This window comes from Diceros bicornis, chromosome X (genome assembly GCF_020826845.1).
Source record: "Diceros bicornis minor isolate mBicDic1 chromosome X, mDicBic1.mat.cur, whole genome shotgun sequence".
NCBI classification, from domain to species: Eukaryota; Metazoa; Chordata; class Mammalia; order Perissodactyla; family Rhinocerotidae; genus Diceros; species Diceros bicornis.
In genome coordinates this window covers 110,588,240-110,615,037 of record NC_080781.1, presented here as the reverse complement: position 1 = coordinate 110,615,037, position 26,798 = coordinate 110,588,240, and the positions used below count along the sequence as shown (strand labels likewise).

Here is a 26,798-nt window from a genome sequence, read left to right as displayed (position 1 = left end):
CGCCCCCCAACCAGGTCTGCAGCCCTTTTCCATCACTGCACTCACACACGACCTCTGCAGCAAAGCTAATAAACCCATCCTGATTTTTCCTTTTCTCTCTTTCTTTCTTTTCTTCTTCTTTTTTTTTTCTCCAAATTATCCTTTGATACAACTTAGACTTTTCTATGGTCTCAAAAAATCACCTTTTGATCCATTGACCCCTAAATTAGTCATCACCAACTGAGCAAATGAAAAAGTATTTCCAGTTGACACAGGTAAGAATCCAGCCTGAACTAAGAGCCATCCCCCACTACCGACAACTTCCACACAACCCATCTCTTCACAATAGTACTACAGAAAGGAAGAAAATATCTCTTAGGTGCTCGAAATTCCTCAAGAGAATATTCACTAATGTATTTGGTAGTTTCAACAATTTGAATGTGTGTGACATCCCCAAAGCACATGTTCGACTCTGTAATTCTTGCCTAATACTTCCACCTTTCTTTGGTCGGTGGAACTTTGTTTGAAATTGTTGTATTTTAGTTTGTTTCATGTTTTAGACATATTTCAAAGGTTGCAACACCCCCTCCCATCTCCACCATAACTCACAACCTACTATGTTAGCAATATTTTCCAGCTGACATATCAAAGAATTCCAGAAAATTATAATTTAGGGCCACCACTCCTTATATCGCTTTGCCAAACACTTAAAAACAACAGCAAAAGAGGGCCTTTTTTCTATGGAGCTGTGGGGGCGTCCCTTTTCTCCTCATCCAGGTCCGGAGGCCAAGATTGGCCCTTGAAGATCATTGTTGGGGCTGCCATGTGCTGGGCAGCCTTGTTTTCCTGCCTCAGACATTCATAGTTGCCAGGAGCCCCTATTTGGTATACATCAGGCTAGGGCCTTAAGTTGCACACTGGGCATTGGAGCCTCTGGCTTTCCTTGGACACTGCCAGACTCTCATGAGCTGATCCTAGCCTCGGGTGCCCCAAAAGTAGCTTGGCCTCCTGCCTGCCCCACAGGCAAGGATGTATGCACACCCAAAAATTGGTGTGCCTCTGAGTGAGTGGGGCCTCTTATCTGCCCTCCTACTAAACAACTGCTTTCGTCCCAATGAATGTTACCAGGAAGAGGGCGTCCAGAAGTGGGGACTTCTGTTGCAGAAGGGGCATCGAGGTCACCTAACTTGTCGGGAAGCTCACCATTTTTCACTGCCTGGATTAACTTGAGTGCCAGCCAGGTAGCTCCATCCATCAGCCCATAGCTATGTCTCCTGCACAAGGTCTTGTACAGGATTTTGAGGTGAGGGTTGGTGACAAAGCGCCGTGAGAGGGTGCTGGAGAAGAAGTGCCACAGGCATCAAGGCAAGGAAGTCAGACCAGACACTCAGTACACTGGCCGCAAGCACAAGCCCCACTTCTAAGCAATTAGCTGTGTGAGGGAAGAAGAAATTTTCCTCTTCCCCTCTAGGTTCTTCCAGCTGGTAAATTGACATGAGACAGATTTAGAGGAGAAAAATCAAAATTTAATAACATGTATACATGGGAGAAACCCAGGAAAACTGAGTAACTCCCCAATGGCTGAAGTCACCACTTTAAATACCATCTTTAGCTAAAGACAAAAGAGGATGTTGGGGGCAGTGGTTTTGGGACTTCAAAAGGGAGGAAAGCAATTCACATGGAGATGGAAAAGCAAATGTTTGGTAAATAAATGTTTGCCATGCCTTGCAGAGACAGTAGGAACTTGGAGAAGACTCTGATCTCCAGGCCCTGCCAAGTATCCCCCACCACACTTAGCCTATATTCTTTGTAAATACCTCTGGGGATAGCTTTATTTCTGTTACAGGCCATTTGTCTAAATTCTTTTAGGCAGTTAAAGAGGAGGTGACAAGAAAAATTGCCTGAGTCTTCTGTTTCTTAAAAATAATCAGCCTAGGCTCCGGCCCGGTGGCCTAGCGATTAAGTGCGTGCGTTCCGCTTCAGCGGCCCAGGGTTGGAGGTTCAGATCCTGGGCGCAGACTTACCGCTCATCAAGCCATGCTGAGGTGGTGTCCCACATGGAAGAACTAGAAGGACCTACAACTAGGATATACAGCTCTGTACTGGGGCTTTGGGGAGAAAAAAGAAAAAGAGGAAGACTGGCAACTGGTGTTAGCTCAGGGCCAATCCTCCTAAAAAAAGAAAAAATCAGCCTAAAATAATCTTCATGTTAAAGAGACACATTTTGGGGTGACAAATTTTGTTCCCCTTCAGTTGCATCCAATGGGACAGTCTACACAATTGTGAGCTGTGCCATCCAGCCCAGGTACTTTCCTCTGGAAAGTTTTCTACATTGAAGTGCCAACTTCATCAGCTGACAAAATAAAGTTTTAGAAAAGTTCTGAAGTTCTAAAAGTGTTTTCTTCACTAAAGAAAGTTCTGAGAGCGTCTTATTTTTTTCTAAAAGCAGTAAACCACTTTCTGTGGAAAAAAAAAAGAAACCGTGGGAGGACGAGGCACTTGGACTTATGCTATACCCTCCCCATCAATCTCAGCTGAACTAAATAGACATTAGTTGCTCATCTGATGTAGCCTATGTGTGAATTATTCCCTCATTCCAATGCTTAAATATTTATAAATTCACCCCCCATGCCAAGAGCTTATGCTTGGGCTTGGTTTTAAGTAATTTAGTATAATTGAACTTCTTGGTCCATTAATTTGATTAATTTCCACTTCAGACTCAACCCCAAGGTGACTCGACTCCACACAGAAGTGTTACCTAAAGGGTACCAGTGTTAGAAGGAGTTGAATATATATATATATATATATGTTCAAATGTTTCTCTGAGTTCTGTGAGTTGCTCTAGCAAATTAGTTGACTCTGAGAAGCAGGTTGTGGAAATCTCCAATTTAGAGCCACTTGGTTAGAAGCACAGGTAACAATATAGACATGGAAATGTCTTCTGAAGTGGGGGGTAGGTAGTCATGTGGGACCTAGCCCTTAACCTGTGGAATTGAGTTAAATTTGTGGGACACCTGGTCAGTGTCCGCTGAGAATTGGAGAATTGCTTGGTGGTGTGGAAAAACCCCACACATTGGAACAGCGTATTATGCAATCACTTAATCAAAGCTTAGAAAAACATTTTTTAAAATGTAGGAAATGCTTGTGATGAAGTGTTAGATAACATAGATAAATATCAGATAATATGTGGAATACACTACTTGCAAAAGAAATTACAGGATAAAAAACTGAAAAGATAGTTTTCATTATCACCCTTGGATGTTAGACAAGGTTATATTTGAGGTTAATTTCCTCCATTTTTGGCATTTGTGGAATACAGTACTTGCAAAAGAAATTACAGGATAAAAAACTGAAAAGATAGTTTTCATTATCACCCTTGGATGTTAGACAAGGTTATATTTGAGGTTAATTTCCTCCATTTTTGGCTTCTTCATACTTTCCATATAAATCACAATGATAATGTGTTACTTTTGTTACTGAGGGGAAAGTAGTTATTTGGGGAAGGCCAATAAGAACTCCTACCCATGGGGCTGGCCTGGTTTATAGTGGTTAAGTTTGCACGCTCCGCTTCGGTGGCCTGGGGTTCATACGTTCTAATCTCAGGCACCAACCTATGCACCACTCATCAAGACATGTGTGGCAGCGTCCTATAAACAAACAAACAAAAAATACAGGAATATGGGCACAGATGTTAGCTCAGGGCTAATCTTCCTCAGCAAGAAGGAGGATTGGCAATGCATGTTAGGTAAGAGCCAATCTTCCTCACACACACAAAAAAAACTCCCACCCAAACTTCAAGGGTCATCTTAAAGTCCACATCTTTAAAGTGTGTTTCCAGATTTGTACTTAATGTAACTTCTACCTTCTTTAAGATCCCATATTATTGCTTTATTACTCACGTGTGGCATTTGCCTTGTTCCAGAATATATGTGATTTTTAACTCATGTATTTTCTTTCTTTCCATGACTTGCTTACGTCTTTGGCCCCTGTTTACAGTACATGGACACTGAATTAAACAATTACACACACCCTCCACACAAACACAAATGATAGGGAGAAAAAGGATGACAACTATGAAGAAGGAGAAAAAAACAGGAGAGAAGAGCGTTCACAATTAAGAGAAGACGTCCAAGCTTGCGCCAGAGACAGTGCTTGAGACAGAGCGGAGAGGGTGTTGCTGATCTGTTTCTCAACCCGCACCTAAGACCACCAAGTAAATGCCAGACCCTTTCCGGGAAGATCTTTGCTACCTCAGAGTTTGTCACTCAGGAAAGCCACATGGGCTGGGAGGAAAATAGGAGGATGGAGCCAACACCAGATATAGGGATGAAAAGACATGTTGTCTTGAGTTTCCTTCAAATTATCACAAGAAGAAGAGGAGAATGAGTGGGGAGGGGAGGAGGATAAAAGGAAAGAAAGAAGGGAGGGAGGAAGAGAGGGAGGGAGGGAGGGATGAAAAACAAGGATAGATGAAGCAAGTTTGACAAAATCCTGATAAATATTGAATCTGGATGATGATTTTTATGGGAGTTCATTACAGTACTCTTTCTACTTTTGTGTGTGTTTGAAAATCTTATGCTAAAAGATATTTTTAAAAACAAAAAGTCAAACTCCTTAACCACAAATGACAATAACAAAAATCATCCCTTATGTTTTTACTCAGTTAAAATTAATAAAGTACCTTTCCATACTTCATTCTAGCTTCACAAGAATTCTGTGAATCTCAAGACATGAAAACCAAGCAAGTGTCCATCGATGAATGAAAGGATAAAGAAGAAGATTGCTGGGGGTATATATATAATGGGATATTATTCAACCCTGAGAAAAGAGGAAATCCTGCCATTTGCAACAACATGGATAAATCTTGAGGACATTATGCTAAGTGAAATTAGCCAGACAGAGAGACGAAAGGAAGGAAGGAAGGAAAGAAGGAAGGAAGGCAGGAAGGAAGGAAGGAAGGAAGGAAGGAAGGAAGGAAGGAAGAAAAAGTATTCTGGAAATGATTATCTTTATTTTAGCAACAGTAGTAGTAATAATAGTCACCCTATTTTACAGTTGGGAGACTGAAGCTCAGAGAGATGAGGAGGCTTGCTCAGTGTCACGTGACAAGAACAAGGGGCCAAAGTTCTTGCTATGAGGAGGAAACCAGAAGAACAATGCTGTGCGCTGAAACCAGCTTCAGGTGTTCCAACTCCAAAGCCTGGCTTCTTTTCTCAAATCCCTGGTCTTCTGTATTTTTGCAGGGGGGTGGTTAGTGCCATCATGTACCTCCTTGATTATCTGATGGAAGGTGCACACATGCTTAAAATTACAGTACGTACAGATTTTACATTCAAGTTCCAAGAGGCTCACGATCTTCCTGATGGCCGACCATGGCCTCCACATCAGGAACCCCACGTCTTGACAGTGTGCCCCACCCCAATCACTGCAATGAACGGAGCCAAGTACCACCCTAGACACTCTCCCCCTCTACTCCACATCCTAAGACACTGCTTTCATTAAGTCACTGCCCCTGACCAAAACCTGTACAGTGATCCAAGCCCAAATACAGGCATTCTAACTCCTTCCATAACTTTGGCCCCAATCCACCTTTTCAACTACTTCTCACCCACAAGAGTGTTACCTTCAGGGTCTCCCTCCAGCGCCCTCTCAAAGTCACACTTTACATGCACTCACTCTGCTGGGCACCCTGGCTGTGCTGGGGTTCCCTGAGACAAGCTTGCACTGGGTTCCTCCTGGGACTGCTCACACCAATTTTTCCTTTTTTTCTTTTTTTTTTTTTGAGGAAGATCAGCCCTGAGCTAACATCCGTTACCAATCCTCCTCTTTTTGCTGAGGAAGCTTGGCCCTGGGCTAACATCTGTGCCCACCCTAGTCTACTTTATATGGGACGCCGCCACAGCATGGCTTTATAAGCGGTGCATCGGGGTATGAGCCCAGGATACGAACCTGTGAACCCCAGGCCATCAAAGCAGAGCACGCAAACTTAACCACTACGCCACCAGGCTGGCCCCACACCACTTCTTTTAACTGGGATTCCCTGCACAGCTCAGGCTCTGCCAATGTCTGACCCACCCTGTGAGGTGCAAAAGACACCTTATTACCCATAAAAGCAAAACCTGCTTCTACAACGGGTTGCTAAGAACACAGTGTCTTCAAAGGTTTGAACCCCAACGTACTTCCACCGAGCCGTGTAACCTCTGGAAAGTCAGTGAACCTCTCTGAGGCTCCATTTCCTTGGTTAGGCACTAAAGAGAGTGACAGCCCCCTCCTCAGGGGAGGGCTGTAAGGTTGATTAGCCAGGCCCTGGTGCACGGTGAGATGCCACGTGATGTCACCAGCATGAGCAGGCACAGCTATGTGGTACTCCACAGACTCTCATATCCACTTGGGAGCAGAGGCTACACTCCACGGCTGGCATCTCCAGTCACAGTGTGGGCCTGTGTCCAGACGGACCCCACTCAAGCTTGACCCCTTAACTCCAGCATCAGCTCAAGTAGTCTGAGCCTTCACCATGGGCCTTATACTTGTATTAATTCAGGTAAATTTCACAACATCACAGTTTGGTACCATCAGGATTCCCATTTTACAGCTGTGGCACCCGAGGCACAGAGAGGTCAGCTAACTCGCCCAGGGTCACAGAGCAAGTAAGTGGTGGGGCTGGGCAGTCTGCCCCCATGCTGTGGGGCCTCCTGCCCCGGGGTGGGCCGATCTGCCTCCCCAGATTGTGAGAACCGACAGCGCAAAGGCCACGTGGGCCTTCACAGCCCTCCCCACATTGCTGCCCTGTATACGCAGCAGCCAACATAGGCCGACTGCCTGAAGCACGTCTACGTACAGAAAGACCCGGTAGGAACATGATTTTCACAAGAAAACATCATCTCGGCAGGGCCCACACTCAGGTGATAAGGATCTCTATCTCCTCTCATGGGCCCTCATGAAAAATAATTACTAAAAAGGTGGAAGTAGGAAATGGGAGGCAACATGGTATGGTCATTTATAAAGATCTTTTTAATCGTCTCTATTAATCTTCCCACAACCCCATGTGTTAGGTTCTATGGTTATCTCCACTTGGCAGATAAGAAAACTAAGGCGAAGGGAGAATAAGCAACTCAGGTTAGTGTGGGGGCCCAGGGCAGGCTGCCCCAAAATATCCCACAAGGGCATATTGATGGTTTTGAACTCAAGTTACTTGAGAAGCAGCCAATGCTAAAAGGGGATTGCCCCCTCCTCTCTCGGTTCCCCTGAAAGCAGGAAATATATCTCCCATGTGAAAGGTACTCTCCTGGCACCAGGAGATGGAGACATCCTGATCACCAGAGCTAGGGAATTCAGGGCCCGGAAGCCTGTGGAAACAACCCTTGTTACTTCTACTAGTAGTAGCTCTAGCCTAGACTCTGCTTAAATTCCTTACTAATTACATACCCCAAACCTGAGTTTCTTTGTCCTGACACTTCCTCACAACTTCAGTGTTTCTTTGTGTCAAAAGATAGAAGACCAGCCTGCTTTGCCCATCTCGGAGAACATCATTGTTATGATCTCCGATACGTACCAATTAAATTGGCTTTTCTCCTGTTGATCTGGTCCTGTGTCGATTTTATCATTAGTCAAGAGGAGTAGAAGGGGGAATTTCCCCCTCTCGGACAAACCCCAACCCCAAGCTCCCATTCCTGGAGTCCCGGGGAGTACGGCCGGCTCTGACTTCAGCCTCGTTGCAAAAACTCAGAGCAAGCAACCTCCTAGCTAATCATACTAGTTTGATTATTATTCCCTGCTTACTACTGGCTGCTGGATACGGAGGGCTGGGCCAAGAGATAGTCTCCAAACATTTCTACAACGTCTACGGAGCTAGCGTGAGGTCTCTGGCTTACCCTCTGCAAATCGGCTGGCACAATCCAGCACAGCCCCTTCTTCCTCTGAGAAGACCCCCCACTAAGTCGGGAGTAGTCAGCTAAATGGCAAGGTGGAGTCCCACGTTCTGCTCTCACGCATGCTCCCTACCAGCCCCCTTCTCTCAGGCACACCCTCCCATTTGTTGGCCAAGCCCCTGCCGCATGCGCACCTCAGCCGACCAACACCCGGCAACCGGTGGCAAGCCCACAGAGAGCGCCCACTCAGATACGCTCTAGCCTGGCTAGACGCTACAGCCCGACTAGAGACAGAAGAGCCTTGGAGGAGCCAGATCGCAGGCCGCCGCTCTAGCCTTGAGCCATGGATCGCCGCGCAGAATCCGCAGAAGCGCACAGCCTCTTCGGCAGCCTCTTCGACAGCACTCGGGACCTGGAGCCTCCACAGCAGTGCAGCGACGATGTCACCGGCATCCTCAGCGTGGGAGTCGACGAGGACCTGGAAGAAGTGCATGGTCAGTGGTGGTGGGGCAGGTCCTTCGGGCAACTCCAAGAAACGAGCGTTCCCTGGGAGAGGCGAGCAGACAGGACACCCCTCAGATGCAGCCCCTCACCTCCTTCTTCCAGCAGCCTGGGCTCCAACGCCCTGATCTTGCTCTTTGGGTTTCCTCCTTTGCAGAAGCGAAACCTGTAGAGATCTCACTTATTGGAGAGGGAGGAGAAGAGGGAAAAGGGATACAGGCCGAGCCTGAGCAGGGAGCTGCAGCAGCAGAAGGAAAAGAGGCAGGAGACGAAGGAGAAGGAGAAGAAAAAGAAGACGGCGACGTTGGCGCACGAGCTCCCAGCCCCATGGAAGTGGAAAACTGCGAGGCCGCCGGCGATAGCGGCCGAGAACCAGGAGAGCAGGGGCAGGACGAGCAGCCCTCGCAGGCCGCCGTCGAGTGTCTACTGCCTGCTCTTGGAGACAGGCAGCAGCCGGGCCGCCGGGCCATGTTCACCCCGGTGCAGCTGTGGGAGCTGGAGGGCATTTTCCGTCGCACTCCGTATCCCGACTTGTCGATGCGGTAAGCCGATTGCTCTGGTTCGCACTCAGCTGCCAGCCAGACAGCATGTGGGGCTGGTCCAGGGCGGCCTTTGGCACTCTCACAGGTCCCTCTCCTCCCCTCCTGAACTAAAAGCCACCTGGGGGAGTCCAGGCTGCCAGCCCCCCCCCCCCCCCCGGCCCTGCACTTGGGTTCTAGGGTGGGGGCGAGGGCTATGCCTATGGGGAGTGAAGGTAAATATTTTCATTCAGGATTTAAATAAATCAAGTCGGGAAACTTTGCTGCCTTTAATATAAAAAACGTTCAGTTGGAACCAGGGCGGGCATACAGCGGAGTAGCCTGAGGCAGGGGGAAGCAAATGCAGGATTGGATGGGGCCTTTACCTAACATTTCGATAATGTCTTGTTCATGGAGTATTTTTCCATTGATTTTTATGTTTTTAAATACTGCGTTTGAACATTATTGATCTTGATTAGTGATTTTTCTGCCTGCCCTTAAGTTTTGTTCTTGAGAGAAAACTGTCTCTAGAGCAAGCCTCAGGCTAGATATAGGAGAATAGTGGATGGGGCGGGGATGTGGGGGAATGGGTGGTAAAAAAAAGTTAAAAATAAGCACAACCAAAGAAGGAACAGCAAAGAGTTTGTGCCATCGTTAAGCATCTCCTAGGGCTGTACTGCAACCTGTTCCTCACTGATAGATGGATAGAGGATAGATACAGGATAGATATAGATAGATAGATAGATAGATAGATAGATAGATAGATAGATAGATAGATAGACAGACAGACGGAGAGACAGAGCACGCTATTTTAAGGTTCTAATTTAATCCATAAAATGAGTAAGGCCAATGATTGAAAGTTGGTAGAGATATATCCTCAGTCAGGGATTTTGATTCATTTTGAAGTTGGTAACACTCAAAGAACCTGTGAACTAGAACTTCACGTGTTCTTGGGAACTGGGCCTCCTTCACCCTTGATACCCGGCTTTCCTTCAGTGCCTTGTCAACTTAAGCTCACTGCAAATCCTGAAATGGTGTGAGTTTTCCTACTGTAGGAATTGGTTCCTAAAACAAGCCACTGACATTTCCCTGAAAGAAAGATGTGTAAATAAGAATGAAATAACATCCTAGATTTAATTTAATCCGCAACCCCCAATACTGAACACTGAACACTTTTCTCCCCTCAGACAGGAGCTTGCTAGACGCATGGATGTGCCTGAGTCCAGGGTGAAGGTCAGTAAATCCGAAAAAGGCAATCTGGCAGGGCAGCCGTTCTAACACCCGCTTCAGGACTTGGACATCGTTGTCCTACACATTCTCTCGTTTCTGTGTTTTTGTTGCCTTTGCCATGTTTGGGAAATGAGTTTTGACCTTGGGGGTCTTGGTGGGTGGGAAAATGGGATAAGTAAACAGCAGCTTTTGGAAATTGCCCATCACCAGAAGGAACATGATTTCCTAAAGGAAAATAAAGTATCACAGTACACTATTCCTTGTATAAAAGATATATACGTATCTCTCTCTCTCTCTACATATATATACAAACACATACACGTATATAGTTCAACTCCTTCTAACACTGGTATCCTTTAGGTAACACTTGTGTCTGGAGTCACATTGTGGTTAAGTCTGAAATGGAAATTATTCAAATTAATGCACCAAGAAATTCCATTACACTAAATTACTTAAAGCCAAACATAAGCTCTTTCTATAAGGAGTGAATTTATAAATATGTAGGCATGGAAGTGAGGGAACAATTCACGCATAGAACACAGCAGATGAGCAACTAATGTCTGTTTAGTTCAGCTGAGACTGATGGAGGCGAGAGCATAGGTCCAAGTGCCTGGTCCTCCTGCTGTTGTTTTTAAGTGTCTGATAAAGCAATGTAGAGAATGGCGGCCCTAAATTTTAATTTCCTGGAATTCTTTGATAGGTCAGCCTGAAAACATTGTTAACATAGTAGATTGTGAGTTATGGTGGAGATGGAGGGCGTGTTGCAACCTTTGAAATATGTCTGAAGCACGAAAAAAACAAAACTACAACAATTCCAAACAAAGTTCCACCGAGCAAAGAAAGGTGGAAGTGTTAGGCAAGAATTACAGAGTCGAACATGTGCCTTGGGGATATCACACGCATTCAAATTGTTGAAACTACCAAATGCATTAGTGAATATTCTCTTGAGGAATTTCGAGCACCTAAGAGATGTTTTCTTCCTTTCTGTGGGACTATTGTGAAGAGATGGGTTGTGTGGGAGTTGTCGGTAGTGGGGGATGGCTCTTAGTTCAGGCTGGATTCTTACCTGTGTCAACTGGAAATACTTTTTCATTTGCTCAGTTGGTGATGACTAATTTAGGGGTCAATGGATCAAAAGGTGATTTTTTGAGACCATAGAAAAGTCTAAGTTGTATCAAAGGATAATTTGGAAAAAGAAAAAAAGAAAGAAAGAGAGAAAAGGAAAAATCAGGATGGGTTTATTAGCTTTGCTGCAGAGGTCGTGTGTGAGTGCAGTGAGGGAAAAGGGCTGCAGACCTGGTGGGGGCGCGTCCAGAAAAGCAGCCCAACAAAGCAGGCCACTGAGGGCCGGCACCCTAAGGCCGCGGGCTGGGCTCACAGTCAGGTCTGGCCAGGGCTCGGGAGGACCAGGCCTCCCTGCTTTCTCAAGCAGGCAAAGGAAGCTGAGAAGAAAAGAAAAACTTAAGTTTTGGTGAGTGGATTTCCTCCCTCCACGGGTTTGCGCAGTGCTCTCTCAATGTGGTTCTGCAGGGAAAAGGAGCCACAAGAACCAAAGAAGGAAAAAGAGAGCGTGTTCTCTGCTATTTCCAAACTCTGCAGCATGAATTTCCCGAAGAAACTTTCCCCTAGTTTTCTTGAGATATAACTGACATACAGCACTGTGTAGGTTAAGGTGTACAGCAGAACAATTTGACTTACGTATATTGTGAAGTGATTACCACGGTCAGTTTCATTAACATCCGTCATCTCATTCAGTTACAAACCAAAAAAGAAAAAGAAAAGAAATGTTTTTTTCCTTGTGATGAGAACTCTTAGGATTTACTCTCTAAACAACTTGCGAATGTACCACAGAGCAGTGTTCACTACAGTCGTGTTGTACATTGCATCCCCAGTACTTATCTCACAACTGGAAGTTTGTGCCTTTTGACCACTTTCATCCAATTCCCACTCCCCCCAGCCCCTGCCTCTGCTAAGCACAAATCTGATCTTTTTCTAGGAGTTTGGTTTTTTGTTTTTAGATTCCACATATACGTGAAATCATACAGTATTTGTCTGAAGAAAATGTTCATGGAGGTTCCCCCCTATTTTGCAAACACAGTAAGAGTTGTTTCATGAAACTATAATTGTAAATATGGACCTGGTATCAGCCTTTACCTCGGTTAGCGCGATTTGCATTTTGGTTATGTTTATGCAGATCTGACCAGTGGTACACTTGGATCCCCCAAATGAGCTCTATTACAGTGGCTTTTTTAGGCTATATATTCATGCAGCAGAAGGAGGCAAACACTGAGATGGGAGAGTGAAAATAAGGCAACAGGCAGAGAGAGGAGGCACTTTGCCTCATGTAAAATTTGCAGACTGGGAATGTCCAAAAGTATTAAACGCAACGGGATTCCGTTAACTAGGATGCTGAGGGGACAGTGTAGTCTAAAGGACAGGTTTTATTTCTAGTTGTGAATAGTCTCAGGGAGGAGCCATTGTGTGACCCCTCACCCACGTGGTTGTCGACTATCTTCCTAAACTACTGGTTCCACCTTCTTGCCTTAAGAATAAGGGATGAGAAGGGGAGCTCCTGGTTGAGTAGCAGGGCCAAGGGGGCCCCGCCATGCCGGGCAACAGCGGCTTCCGTCCAGGGTCCTGGAACTGTAGCCAGAACACGGTGAGCTGACCTGGTCCTGAGCCCAGGAAGGTTTGGAGGGTGGGGCAGATTGGAGCATGCAGAATTGACAATGGTGACAGTGGTATGCCTCTTTCCCTCCAAACTCTTGGCTGGGCAAAGATTTTAAGAGATTTAGTAAATTTGGGACTTTAGTAAAGTGGGCCCAAATTGAGTTAGTTAGTCTAAGCATTCCTTTCCCCTAAACTCTAAGGTATTAAGGCAGTGCCCAGGGTTTCAGCTATACTCGTGTCCCAGGAAGTCAAACCGCAAACTCCCTGGGCTACTCATGAGCAAGCCTCGCTCGCAATGCCATCCTTTTAACTATTTAGTGGTTTCAGAGGATGAATGACCCTTTAGTCATCCTTGAAGGAAAGCTTTGTTGAACAATCCAACACACTCCTATTGATTATTTACTGTGCACTGAAGATGGGCTTTTCGAAATGAAGGCTGTTCCCCTCAGTATGACTTTAACAGACGCCTGCTTTTTACCATGCTGAGCTTAGTGGCAGCTGGACAGCTGACGGTCAGCTGTCAGGACACAGACATAGCAGGCATAGCAATCACAGCAGGGACGGGGCACAGTTCCTCAGCTACACCTGCATCTAAGAGCGGGGAAAATAAGATTAAAGGTGGGAGGAGAGAGACGAAGCAATACCCCAAGCCAGAGCCTGGCACATGGGCAGTGCTCACTGAGGGGGAGCCGAAGCCGGGGCCGTGGTGGTAACTTTCCTAGGGTATTTTCGCAAGAAGGAAATAGCTTCTCCTGGTGCAGTTTAAAATCTTAAGGGCACAGAGAGTTGCCTGCTGTGTTTTTTTCATGACATTAACTGCTCAATGTACTAAAGCAATCCCTTTTTCTCTCTGGTTGAAGGTTTGGTTTAAGAATAGGAGGGCCAAGTGGAGGCGCGGGCAGAGGGCCTTAACATTCAGAAACATGCTGCCCGTGGCCCTGGGCCTCCCCGTCATCATAACCTTGGGCGGATCCAGAAGTGCCATGCTGACTCAGGCTCCGGATTGCATGTGGGTTCTTTGGCAGCCACTGCCACTGGGGCTGCCTCTGCTGCCCGTGTCTCCCTTTCCTCCTCTGTTCTGGCCTCCTCCGCCCTGGCTTCTTCCACCTTTCCTTCCCTGTGGCTGCCGTCGGCATGCGGCATGGCCTGGTCCCTTACCATCAGTGGACCTTTTGTAGTCCACGTTTGCTAAAGGATGGTGTCTGTGCTTTTTTCAAAGTGCTCTTGAGCCAGATTCAAATTCTGCCTCCCTCACCATCCAGAGCAGTTCACCAAATGCCTGCTAAATGTGTTAAAGTGTGAAGTCATTGACCCACTATCTTAGGGCACGTTTTTGTGTTTTCAATAAAGTTGTGAATTCTCTGCGTATTTGTTTTGTGTGTCACATGGGGTTAGTAAATTTGATGGAAATTGCTAAGAAGATGCCATTAGAACCGAAGGCCAAGGAGGCTTCCTTTCATGCATAGATATCTCTGAGTCACCATCGGTAGGCCACGCGCATCTCAGAAGTTTCCCAAGTGCCCGTGGCAGGTTCACACAGACCCAGCCCTTCCCTTCCACCCTCTCCCCCAACACCCTGTCCTCCCCGGACCCTGGCCCATTGGGACCACGTAGATGTGTAAGACGGAGTGGCATGAGTCCCTAATGAGAGAACAGTGTGTTTCAAGGCAGGCCTGAGCCCCATTCTCGGTGAGGAGCTCAGGCACAACAGAGGACTCTAAGGGAAACTTCCTAAGAGGCTCCTCACAGAGCTTTATGGAGAAGTGGGAGCCGGCCCTTCACCTGCTGCTCTCCAACTGCCGTTCACCACCATCCCTTTTGTGGAGGGGACAAGGGGATGGAAACCATTCTAGCAGGAGGGTCCTGCTGCTTCAAAGGTAACACAGGGCGAGACTCCCTCAAGGCCAGAGCAAGGCTCTTCTCCCTCCCCCTTCCTGGCCCCCACCCCCAGAAGTGGAAATCATATTATAGCTCCTGCCCGAGCTGGGAGCTGAGATCACGCCTTCAAGTGTCTTTTGTCCCCTTCAACATCCTTAAGAGAACCCTGGTTCCAGCTCATTCAACACTGAAACGTGTCGGGGTGGGGGAAAATCCCCTTTCTACCCTTCTTGTGTTCTATGGCTGGACTAAGAATGAAACTGACACAAGACCAGATTCACAGGAGAAACATCCAGTTTAATACGTACGTTCTGGAGATCATAGAGAAATGATGCTCAGCGAGTGAACGTGGCAGGCAGTATATGTATCTTATACATAAAGAAACAATAAATTTGTGAGGAATGACAGGACAAAGAAACTTAGATTTGAGGCACGTAATTAGTGAGGCATTTAAGCAGAGTTTAGGCTTGAGGGAGCAAATTAGCAAGGTTTGTCTATGCAGGCTTCTTGGCCCTGACTTCCCTAGCTCTGGTGATAAGGATGCAGGGAGAGCACCTTTCACGTGGGAGATTTATTTCCTGCTTTCAGGGGGAACAGAGACAGGAGGATCAGAATTCCCTTTCTGCTTCTCAAGTAACTTTAATTCAAAACATCCAGTATGGCTATTGTGGGATATTTTGGGGTGGCCTGCCCTGGGTCCCAACAGTTCCCTCCTCTGAAACTTCCCTGGAAGTTTCACATATTAAAAGTTGAGTTGGTAGATTGTTCCCTTATTTCACTGGATCAATCTTTTGGTCTTGAAAATAGATCAGTTCAAGTAAACAGTTGGGTCTCATTTCAGGAGGCAGCGGTGCAGGTGGGCTCCCAGAGTTAGGTCTGTGGTATAAGCAATCAGGTATTTAAAAAGAGGCATTTCTTTGGAAACAAAGAAAAACAATGGTTAATGGTTGGAGCAAATTATAAACCAGTTTCTGAGGCTAGGGGACAGCCAGTCAAGAAGATTTCTAGATGTCAAGGTCGAAGCATCTTTTGCAGTTTGAAATGTCTCTGATGACGCCATCGGGTGTTCAGGTAAGCTTTCTGAGTGGCTGCCTCAGCAACAAGTTTAAACACGGGCTATCGTGGTGACCTCTTCAGTTTATATCAAGCCGTTCCGCTCCAGACTGTAGGGCTTCAGGGAAAAGGGGCAGCTTTAGTTCTCAATGATTGCATGTCAAAAGTCGTAGAAAAATTGGAACCGTTAGTTTGGAAAGTTGTAGCCAAATGTTTGAGGAAACTAGGAGAATTTAGGATCCAGTTCAGTTTTTAGGTAAATAACAAAACTTTAAGGAAAATTAACAGCACTAAATTCTAATATTCACAAGTGTCTACTATAGTCTCTACTGAAACATAATTTTTCTCTCCAAAATCACCCTTACTTGTACCAAAGGTAGCCAAATTAAGATTAATTTGTTTGCAAAATAAGTCTCATTTCAATAAACGTGGCCCAATTATTTACATAAGTGTGACAAGAATGGTGATGGATTGTCTAGGCTCTTTTAAATCTACTTTGCTGGAGCTTACCATGAGCAACCTCCAGACTGAACTTTTAATAGCCTCTCAAGGCTCAGAAGCCAAAACAAGTATTTTGCCTGCAATACCTATAGATTTCGATGAATTCCTCTCTTCTCGAGGATCCCAAAATATCCTGAGGTTTGTGCACCTGCCAGGAAGTGACATTCTTTTGTTTATTTGTTTTAACGTTGGTTAAGACTTTATAAAATTGTTGGAACAGAGAGAATACAAATATTTAGACGCCATAATGATAATTTTAAGAACAGGCAAGGCAAATATACATTATTTACCATAGCAAATTATCAAATTTCCCGTTACTTTTATTTCTTAATGTTTTGGGGGGGGGGGAGTGACCTTCTTTACTCACCTGGGAAGGTTGCTGGGAACCCTGTAAGCCGATATTTCCAAAGGGCTTTATTTGGCTCCATAAAGTCAACCTTAGTTCCTTATAGCTGTCTGGACATATCTGAGTCGATGCATATCTCTCTCACATATGAGATTGTGGTCAAAGCCTTTGCAATATAACCGATGTTTCCAATTGCGTCCTGTTACAAGGAGAACAGATTCTTATTGAACTTATGCAACTAAATATATTGTCATGAAAATAAGAATACTCACTGAGAGGTTCTGAATTCTGGAGGGATCAGGTAGGGAGAAAAAGGAAATGCTTCAATTCTGCTTACAAAGGTATAATTCACCAAATTATTGCAAGTCATAGATAGCTTAAGAGAAAAGAAGAAAACGTTTCCTTCAATCTGGAAAAACAAAAGCTTAGAGAAACAGTAATATTTCAGGCAAAAAAGTCATAAAAATTATAATTATCCTCATCAGCTACTTTAGTCCCATGTAATTACTTCTTGTCCTGCTTGAATCAATTTTTTTTTTCTATTAGTTCTCTCGTCTTCGCCTGAGGATTGCGAGTGATAGGAACAGCGATAATTCCAAGAAGTTTGCAAGGTTTTCATTAAGGCTCATATGATTTGCCCAGAGAAGTGGTTGCCTCGATCACTGGAGATTGTGGAAGGTATATCCTAAGTGGGAAACCCATTTTCTAACAGTGTTCTTTGCCACTGTGAGGGCATCAGCTTTGTGGCAAGGGAAGGCTTCAACCCACCTGGAAAACATACATAATACAATAACAAGAACATATTGACAACTCACACTAAGCGGCAGTTGAATGAAGTCCTGCTGCAGGTGCTCAAAGGAGCCAGAGGGAGGAGTCCTGAGGCCTCTGGGGACAGAAATAGTTTTTCCTATAGTGGGTGAAGGAATGTAAAAATTGAAAAATGGGGTTTGCCAGGGAGCTGAGAATAACCAAGAGGATGTCCTGGGTTTCCCATAGCCCCACTGTTTCTTTAAGTTACAGCCATTGTTTACCCATCTCAATTTCTCTCTGCTTCAGGAGCAGACTGTAGCCATATTACAAGGATATTGGGATGGCAAAGGTCTGATAATGAGGGGTTAATTTTTTTTTTTTTTTTTTGCTGAAGCAGAATGAACTTTATCCACATGTGTCATAACCTTTATAGAGTCTGCTGTTGCTGCCTTTGCATGAAAGTCAGCTGAGGCACTCTCCTGATAGTTAGTGCGAGCCTCACTTTTGATAACAGACAACATTTTATATCAGGACATATTAGACTTCCAGGAATTTCACATAATTTCTGGAAATCTTATAACATACACTGATACAGATACAACATAAAGAAGGCTTAATGTTATTTCTTATTTGATAATGCCTCCCATGTAATATCCAATAAGCCTAATTATTTTAGGCTTTACCAATACTCTTTATCAAATAAAGACTCTAATATCCCTTTTTTAATAAGGAGAGAAACAAATCTTTTGAGATGTTTCAGGGATCCTCTGAAAAATCCCAAAGTTCGCTAGAGGTCAAAAAGACTTCACTTTGAATTTCATTTTGGGAAGTTCGTCCAAAATTTCAAAGAAGTTTTAAAACACTTGCCTAAATAGGATCACAGATCAGTATGAAACAGTATTTAATTATCTATTTAACCTAAGTGACAAAAGGATTTCAAAGACAAATTAAGAAGTTTACATAGCTGCAAAACCTTAGCTCTTTTGAACAGAAGAGACTCAGCTTTTAACATAAAGCACAGGAAATAGTTCTGATGAAACACAACAGAGTAAGGAAAAATCTTTCATAATCTCTCATCAGGAGCAGACCAATATTCCAAGAATACTTTGCTCTTTTCAGAGATGAAAAGAAAATCAAGTACCAGTTTTTTTAAAAACACACTGCTGATATTAAAGATTCTTTTTTCAAAAATCTTAAAAGAACAATTTAATTTTAGTTAACTTGACCACACAAGGTAAGATTTTCTTCTTTCTCTCCCTTTCTTTCTAACAGGGAGAGAAAGTCGAATTTTAATTTTATGCTAGCTTACTTTTGATATTAAAATTTATTTACTTAATTAAATTCATTCCAATCTTAGCCAGCCCTGACCACACATAAAATCCCTTTCCAAAGATTTTTTTAATAAACCTTCTATAACATTTTACGTCCATATTAGTTTGTCCCTTGTTCTTTTATTATTGTTTTTATTATTCAGAAATAACCAGCCTAATTTTGAGACAGAATTCTTATTTTTCTCAACAAAAATGCATCTCCATTCCTCATACCTTTTTTTTATTTTACCAAAAACATACATCTTATTTTCTTTGCATAGAGAGTTTTTCTTTATTATTTAGAGTAGCTTTATTTATATATATTAATCAAAATTATCAACCCTTAGAAACTTTAATTTCTAGTGAAATCTAAGAAGTAAGCAATTGTGAACTGTATGTTATATCCATATTCTTCAGATTGGCAAATTTATGAATACATTTTAAATTTTCTAGAAACGTATTTTTTCATACTGCAATCTTTCCATAAAGCACAAACATGTTTATTAATAGACCCAAATTTATCTTTCAGTTTTTCTGTAATAAGAAGCCAAAAGTAGATAAACCCCTGTCCAGTAATTAATGTTTTATTATTTTATCTTTTCTGGAGATGATCTAGATATTCAATGAACTTTGCATCATTTAACGTTACCTAGTCAAACTCTAAAGTTTTAATCCATCAAAAAGACTTGGGGAAGTTATTTTTAAGTTTATATACCATAGAACATAATTATTTCACCTAAAAACCTTTATTTTATTAGCATCTATATAATTCAATGTTCTTAACAATCGTACTTAGATTATTCATGAAAATTTCATGAGACATTAAAGCAGTTAGCCATCATCATAAGTTATCATTTTTTTTTTTGGCTGGCAAATTTTATAACAGAGATAACATTAGCTTATTGACTAATAACCCAGGTAGAATAAAAGCTGCATGTTTCCATTACAGCCAATGCTGACACCACTAAAGGCATGCCAATTTTAATTAACCAAGAAACTTAAGCAAGCTTTTATTTACCAAAGATTATTTTATATCACGTTAATTTGGTTGGTTTCTATTATATTTAGAAATAATTTATATAAGCGTTTACTTTAATTAAATAGAGCTCTTTAGAAATGAATTTTGCTCATACCATCCAGAGCTAGAAAAATACCGTATCTATAAGGTACATACATATATATAGACGGGTACAAAGAGAGATGTTGCAGCTTTTATTTTAAAAATTTCAGCCATGAATCAGGTACAATACAAAACTCCCTAATTTATAAATAATTGTGTCTCTAGCAGATGGAACAAGTTAAGATTACCTGCTTAACAGTTTTTGTTTTTTTTAATATTTGTGGGGAGGACTTTTAAGATTTATATTTGCCTTAGACAAGGAGGCTGTGAATCAGATTGGCAGCAAAAGAGCCTCTCTAGCAGCCTGCATTCAAAACAAAACATTTTCCCCTTTTTTTTCCTCTTTAACCTTAGGCTTTATTGATTGAGCTAGCCAGATTTAGCCTCAGGCACTGTGGGCTGTTATGTTTTGAGGTGTTTACATGTGGAAGACATGGTAAAATTCATAAATTTAAGGGACAGAGAGAAAAAAATGCAAGTTTTTTCTCTTTTTTCAAAGGAGTTTCAGGGTAATTGCGATTTAGAATTTTCCTTCAGTCTTAGGAATTGGGGATGGTCTAAATCAGAGTTCACGGAGAGGTTACAAGCCTTTTGAGACAAATAGAGACGGTTGGGGATTGGTGAAAGGGAATGGGTGGACTCTGAACTGCCTCTAGAGCTGCATTTTCGGTTTTGCAAGGATTTGTAGGGTAAGGGCAGTTGCTCTCAATTCCTCAGAAATTGCGTTGTAACTTAAACGACATCACAGTTTGATCTACCCATCCGATTACATTATTTTACATTAATTATCCTAATTTGCTTCTTTCCTCTGGGTACACAGTTTTATTTTAACTGAGGGAAGAAGGCCTATGAACAAATTCCTATCAGGCTCAGAATAGCAGTTTTTAATTTGGCCAATTTTTGACCACAGAGCTACTAAAAAAAATCCTTTTAGATATCTTGTCAGGTTTTTAGCTGAGGCAAACAGTAGATATTTCTGGCAGTGTTAAACAACTCTATGGACCCAAGAGGTGTCCTCACAGTTACTACCTTCCCAAGATCCAGAGTCATTCCCAAAGAGAGCCAAAAGAAAGAACTGACAGCCTGCCTGCCTGTCTCAGGCAGGCAGAAAGCTCAACCAAGCCCTTAGGACACAATGATATAGCTCAAAAATCCAACAATATAACATATTCACTGAAAAGCCTTGCTTCCATCCCCTGCCCCACACATGCCCAATTATCACCCCAATGTATTATTTAGGCAAATATAAATGCAAAAATACATTCTTGTATCTGCCCTTTGTTACACAAAGGTAGAATTTTACACATGCTCTTCACCTTTATGCCACTTGTTTAGAGAAATCGTTTGTATAACAGCAAGAAGTTTCTTTGTATGCATGTAAAAGAAGTTCTGTATCCTCATTGTGGTGATGGGTACATGAATTTACACATGTGATAAAATTTCATAGAGCTAAACACCAAAAAAACCCACTAAATGTACATGTGAAAACAGGTTAAATCCAAATATGTTCTGAATTTGAGTTTATACAGTGGATCTCAATCACAATCAATGAGTTTTCACCTGGGTCACATTAGAGAATGTCTGGAGACATTTTTGTTTATCACAACTGAGGAAAGATATAGAAACTACTTCCGGAAGAAAGTTTTTCTGAAAAGTGAAGGAGAGATATTGGGGAGTAGCCAGCAACAGAATGCAGGGTCAAGAGGGATATTTTTAGTGTTGAAGAAATTTAAATATATTTGTATGCAGAGGGAAAAGCAGCATCAAAGAGAGGTTGAAGTTACAAGGGAATGGAAAATAGTGGAGTAGGGAATTCCAGGGCTCCATCTCTCCCCCCAAAGCAACTATTGAGCTGGCAAAAACTGTCAGAATCAACTTTTGTAGGACATTGGAATTCAGTCAAAGACTCACAACAGCCAGGGAAGGCTTGGTGAAAAAAGAATCTGCTGCTTTGTGGTAAGAGCACACTTTGGTGTTTTAATTTTTCTGCCTACCATCCCTCACATCCCAGACCTGTGTTGGCCTTGAGGATGGAAGCCTGCACTCCTGCTGCGAGGGAGCAATATGGACCTCATTCTCAAAGAATCGTGGTTCTGGGTCTTAAACCACTCTGGCAGCTCCCTCAAGGACTGGCACAATGGCTTGCCTTTGTTTTGTCCCACTAGGAGTGAACAGTGGGCTGAGGCAGCTTCCCGGGCAGCTTTTACCCAAAGCATTTAAAGGCACAAGTACTGGCCACAGCGTCCTGGGGCAAGAGACAACCGTCAGGACAAGCAATAGACAACTGAAAAGCCTGGGAAGAACAAGGTTGAGAAAAGAGATATGTGGAGGAATAAGGGCTTTTAAAGGCTCTCGTGTATACAGAGGAATCGAGAAGGCCATGTGCTAGACACGTGCTCAGAAACAGCTGCAAACACTTTAAGCTTTCACCTCTGGATGGCTCTCAGGCTCTGTGCAAGCAGGAAGTAAAGGATAAGGCAGAGTTGTAAATAGTCTGGCTAAGCATTGAAGGAGTGCCATGACACGGAGACAATCTCCAGACAGTGGGAGGGTATTATGTTTCTTTCTTTTTCCTTTTTCACTTTTGAATCCAGGAATTTACAGTAACTATTTCAAAACACCTAGCTGGCCACAAAGCTAATGGAACATAGACTTCAGTGGTTACACATGACAAAGAACACAGGTGTTATAAAAATAGTTTAGAATGTCACTAAATAAGCAAACAGCAGCAACCCAAACAAGTAGCAACAACAAACCTAGAAGAGGGGAGAAAATGTGATTTCTAAAGTTGCCACATTCTAATATTGAGAATGTCCAGTTTTCAACAAAATATACAAGGAATAAAAATCCTAAAATCTTATTGAATTATAAGGGAATCTGAATAGTCAAAATAATCTTTCAAAAGAAAATCAGCAGCAAGCCCAGCAGTGTGGTGGTTAAGTTCACGTGTTCCCTTTCTGCGGCCCAGTGTTTGCAGGTGCGGATCCCAGGTGCCGACCTATGCGCCACTCATCAAGCCATGCTATGGCAGGTCCCATATACAAAAATAGAAGAACATGGGCACAGATGTTAGCTCAGGGCTTATTTCCCTCAACAAAAAGAGGAAGATTGGCAACAGATGTTAGCCGAGGGCCAATCTTCCTCACCAAAAAAAAAAAGAAGAAGAAGAAGAAAGAAAGAAAATCTAAGTTGTCGGACCCAGATTTATACATTTCAAAAACTACTATAAAGCTACAGTAATCCAATCAGTATTGTACTGGAATAAGGATAGACACACAGATCAATGGAATAGAATTGAGAAACCAGAAATAAACCCACACATCTACAGTCAACTGATTTTAGATAAGTGTTCCAAGACCCTTCATTTGGGAAATAATTGTCTCTTCAACGAATGACGGACAACTGTGATATCTATATGCAAGAAAATTAACTTGGAAACTTACATGATATACCAATATCAACTCACAATGAAACAAATACCTAAATATAAGAGTTAAAACTGTAAAATTCTTAGGACAAAACATAGGGAAAAGCTCATGATCTTGGATTTGGCAATGGATTCTTCGCTATGACACCAAAAGCATAAGCAACAAAAGAAAAATTAGATCAGTTGGACTTCATCAAAATTAAAAACTTTTGTGCATCATAGGACACTATTAAGAAAGTGAAAAGAACCTACAGAATGGGATAAAATATTTACAAATCACATATCTGATAAGAGTCTAGTTTCCAGAACACATAAAGAAACCTTACAACTCAGCAATGAATAGATAAACCACCATATTAAATATAAAGGATTTACATAGATGTTTTTTCCAAAGAATATGTACAAATGGCCAACAAGCATGAAAAGATGCTCAATATCATTAGTCAATAGGGAAATGCAAATCAAAACCACAATGAGATACCACCTCACACCCACGAGGACAGCAATAATAAAAAAATGGAATACAGTAAGTGTTGGTGAGGATGTGGCGAAATTGGAACCCTCATAGATTGCTAGTGGGAATGTAAAATGGTGCAGTTGCTATATTTGGCAGTTCCTCAAAAATTTAAACATAGAATTACCCTATGACCCAGCAATTCCACTTGTACATATACACCCAAAAGAATTAAAAATGGGAATTCAAAGAAATAACTGTACACAAATGTAAACAACAGCACTCTTCACAACAGCCAAAAGGTGGACATAACCCAAATGTCCATGGATTGAAAAATGGATAAACAAAATGTGGCATAGCCATACAATGGAACATTATTCAACTAGAAAAAGGAATGAAGTACTAATACCTGCTACTATGTGGATGAACCTCGAAAACATCATGCTAAGTGAAAGCAGCCAGACACAAAAGGTTGCATATTTTATGAGTCTATGAATATTAAATATCCAGACTAGGCAAATCCCTAGAGACAGAAAGCAGATTAGTGGTGGCCAGGGACTAGAGGAGGGAGGAATGGGGTATGACTGCTAAACGAATAAGGGATTTCATTTTGGGGTGATGAATATGCTTTGAAACTAGATGGTGGCGATGGTGGCAGAACGTGGTAAATGTACTAAATGCCACTGAATTGTACACTTTAAAATGGGTAATTTTATGTTATTTGAATTTTACTGCAACTAAGAAAATGACATAAGGGAAAAATAATCATTGTAGATGGACTGTGATAAAGGGCACAAGTGGAGTAAGATGTGGGACAAGGCATCAATTTGAACGTCCTAAGCATCTTTTACGTGTTGGTGTTGCCCCAACCCAATCCCACTCTCATTAAATCTAGATGTTTGTTTGTTTGTTTGGGCCCCTATTGTTGTCCTGTTGGATGCAACTGATGATAACAGAATAAATATGGAGAAGAAAAGCCTTCAGGTATAAAGGGGCTAAATCTAAAATTAGGTAATTAATCCTTTTATATTTTTCATTCTTTCTGAAATCCATTTCAAATTTTGAATTGTGGGAGGCTTGATAATATTTTTTCCCTGTGGAAAAATAAGATCTAACGTCCAGATTTCAAGATCAGGTAGAGCTTAAAATCATATGCTAGGTTTGGACTTAAGTTTTTATAATGAAATTAATGCAGATAATGCAAGTAAGAATTTAAATGAGCACTAAAAACATGACCCACGTCATGGCACCATTTCATCCCTAAATCCTGTAGGATAGGATAAGACAATCAAAGCCAGAGGACCAGTGAAGCCAGATCTTAGCAATTAAAAACAGCCAGTTTCTCTCTAGCGTCCAACACTATTAAAATGCACAAAGAAAAAGAATAGCACGATCTCCATTAGGGAACATACCAGGAAGTGGTTTCAAAAACTGCTCTTTACACAGAAGTATCCTGGAGTCAGAAGTGAAGATGGTGCCCCAGACTGCTTTGACACGAGGCCCCACAGCTGATGGTTGAGGCCATTCAGGTCTCAGGACTGAGGGAAGAACTTGGGCGAGAGCGGCGGCCACGCGTGGAGCCGGCAGCTTTGCTGGGCTCAGGGATCTTCAAAGAAAGGCTATGCTTCCCCCATCCCGAGGCAAGACACTGGAATCATTGCTGCCGCGTGAGAAGGAGGCGACTTCTTATCAGATCGGGAAGATCTCGCTTTGGGAAGATCTCGGATGCCTTGGCTCCCGGAACCCACTGCGGTGCCACTGCCCAGACCTGAGGTAACCGTGGAAACAGCTTTGGGTCCATCGGCAAAACTCTTCCCCAGGGCTGGGGTTGTCCAGCCAACAGGAAGAGTAGTGTGTGTCGGTGTAAATAAACCGAAATAAACTGGTCAGGCAACAGGTACACTTCCTCAGTTCCGCATGAGCTCCTCCTCCCCGCCCCCAAGTCCAAGGTGGATAGGAAGACATGTCCTTTCTCAGCCTCTCGAACTTGAAGTAATTGAAGGCGTAAGTGTATTTCACGGAAAGGTCGTTTTAATAACACAGACAATTCTGCTTGTGTTGCAGTGTTTTCTGAGCATGTTTGGGTGCATATCATATATTGTATGATATAGCATGCGTACGGTGTCGTGTGTGTGTGTGTGTGTGTGTGCGCGCGCGCGCACGTGGGCGTTGTCTACTCTGGCAATTCCACACAAAGAAGGCAGCATGAATAAAGCCAAGGTCTACCTGCTTCTTTTAAATGAAGTGATTATTCTGGATCATTGCTCAGGGACCACCTCCTCCTTGCCTCAGGCAGCACTAAACCAAAAGGTTCCCTTTGTTGGGGCCCAGGGCAGGCCACCCCAAATCATCACACAATGGCACATTGGTTATTTTGAATTAAAGTTACTTGAAAAGCAAAAAGGGCGTTCTGATTTTCTTGTCTCTGTTCCCCCTGAAAGCAGGAAATAAATCTCCCACATGAAAGGTGCTCTCCCTGCATCCTTGTCACCAGAGCTAGGGGGAAGTTAGGGGTGAGAAGCCTGCATAAACAAACCTTGCTAATTTACTCCCTCAAGCCTAAACTCTGCTTGAATGCCTCATTAATTATGTGCCTCAAATCTAAGTTTTTTTGTCCTGTCATTCCTCACAATTTTATTGTTTCTTTGTGTAAAATATATATGTACTACATGCTTTGTTCACTCTCCGAGCATCATTTGTCTATGATCTCCAATATGTACGTATTAAACTGGGTTTTCTCCTGTTAATCTTGTCTTGTGTCAATTTTATTATTAGTCCAGCTGTAAGAAAACAAGAAGGGTAGAAAGGGGATCTTCCCCTACCCCAACAGTTTTGGCAAGCCAACCGAGACCTCAGCAGCTGGGAAACTGCTTTCCGCCTGAGGCTGCTACAGCTCAGAGATTCTGGGACATCTGACACAGCAGCCAGCAAAAAGGTAAGCCTTCTTACCATGTCAGCCTCCCAGATCTCTGTCTGCAGAGTTCAGTGGGAACAGAAGTGGTGAGAGTTTCTTTTTCTCTCTCTAAATGTAGATTAGCAGGAGAAAATATTTGTGAAACTAGTTTCTTGGACAAAACCAACTCTGGTAAAGATCCTTTCCTCCAAGGGATGGTCTTTACTTTCCTTTATCTCTGTCTGCTGTGTCGTTTGTCATAAGGAGGAAAAGTCATAGGGTAGGACAGCAGGTACAGGC

The 26,798-nt window shown here is 42.9% G+C and overlaps 1 protein-coding gene, 1 long non-coding RNA gene and 1 other non-coding gene across 5 annotated transcripts; 2 read left to right on the top strand and 1 right to left on the bottom strand.

Annotated features, from left to right (window-relative positions):
- Positions 1 to 707: 707 nt before the first annotated feature.
- Positions 708 to 840, top strand: LOC131401492 (small Cajal body-specific RNA 20). The gene has a single exon (XR_009217694.1). It is a non-coding gene; the product is annotated as a small Cajal body-specific RNA 20 (non-coding RNA).
- A 7,176-nt stretch (positions 841 to 8,016) lies between these two features.
- On the top strand, positions 8,017 to 14,126 carry LOC131400592 (rhox homeobox family member 2B-like). Its single transcript, XM_058535303.1, has 4 exons — positions 8,017 to 8,341; positions 8,506 to 8,890; positions 10,054 to 10,099; positions 13,627 to 14,126. The coding sequence occupies exons 1-4, from the start codon at positions 8,191 to 8,193 to the stop codon at positions 13,942 to 13,944; spliced, it is 900 nt and encodes a 299-aa protein (XP_058391286.1). The 5' UTR covers positions 8,017 to 8,190; the 3' UTR covers positions 13,945 to 14,126.
- Positions 14,127 to 14,893: 767 nt separating this feature from the next.
- On the bottom strand, positions 14,894 to 25,422 carry LOC131401385 (uncharacterized). Of its 3 annotated transcripts, none has more exons than XR_009217665.1 (5): positions 25,018 to 25,422; positions 17,360 to 17,451; positions 16,566 to 16,743; positions 16,208 to 16,346; positions 14,894 to 15,815 (listed from the first exon to the last, which is right to left on the bottom strand). It is a non-coding gene; the product is annotated as an uncharacterized LOC131401385 (long non-coding RNA). The 3 variants fall into 3 exon arrangements; XR_009217666.1 differs by having other exon boundaries at positions 14,895 to 15,815; positions 17,360 to 17,429; XR_009217664.1 differs by lacking the exon at positions 17,360 to 17,451 and having other exon boundaries at positions 14,897 to 15,815.
- Between the last annotated feature and the right edge of the window lie 1,376 nt (positions 25,423 to 26,798).

What these genes read in the sequence shown, in the direction of transcription:
- LOC131400592 (XM_058535303.1), top strand. Translation starts at nt 8,191, where the DNA reads ATGGATCGCCGCGCAGAATCCGCAGAAGCGCACAGCCTCTTCGGCAGC. An exon ending in GGACCTGGAAGAAGTGCATG is followed by an intron (nt 8,342 to 8,505) that starts GTCAGTGGTGGT and finishes CCTCCTTTGCAG; the next exon opens with AAGCGAAACCTGTAGAGATC. An exon ending in TATCCCGACTTGTCGATGCG is followed by an intron (nt 8,891 to 10,053) that starts GTAAGCCGATTG and finishes TTCTCCCCTCAG; the next exon opens with ACAGGAGCTTGCTAGACGCA.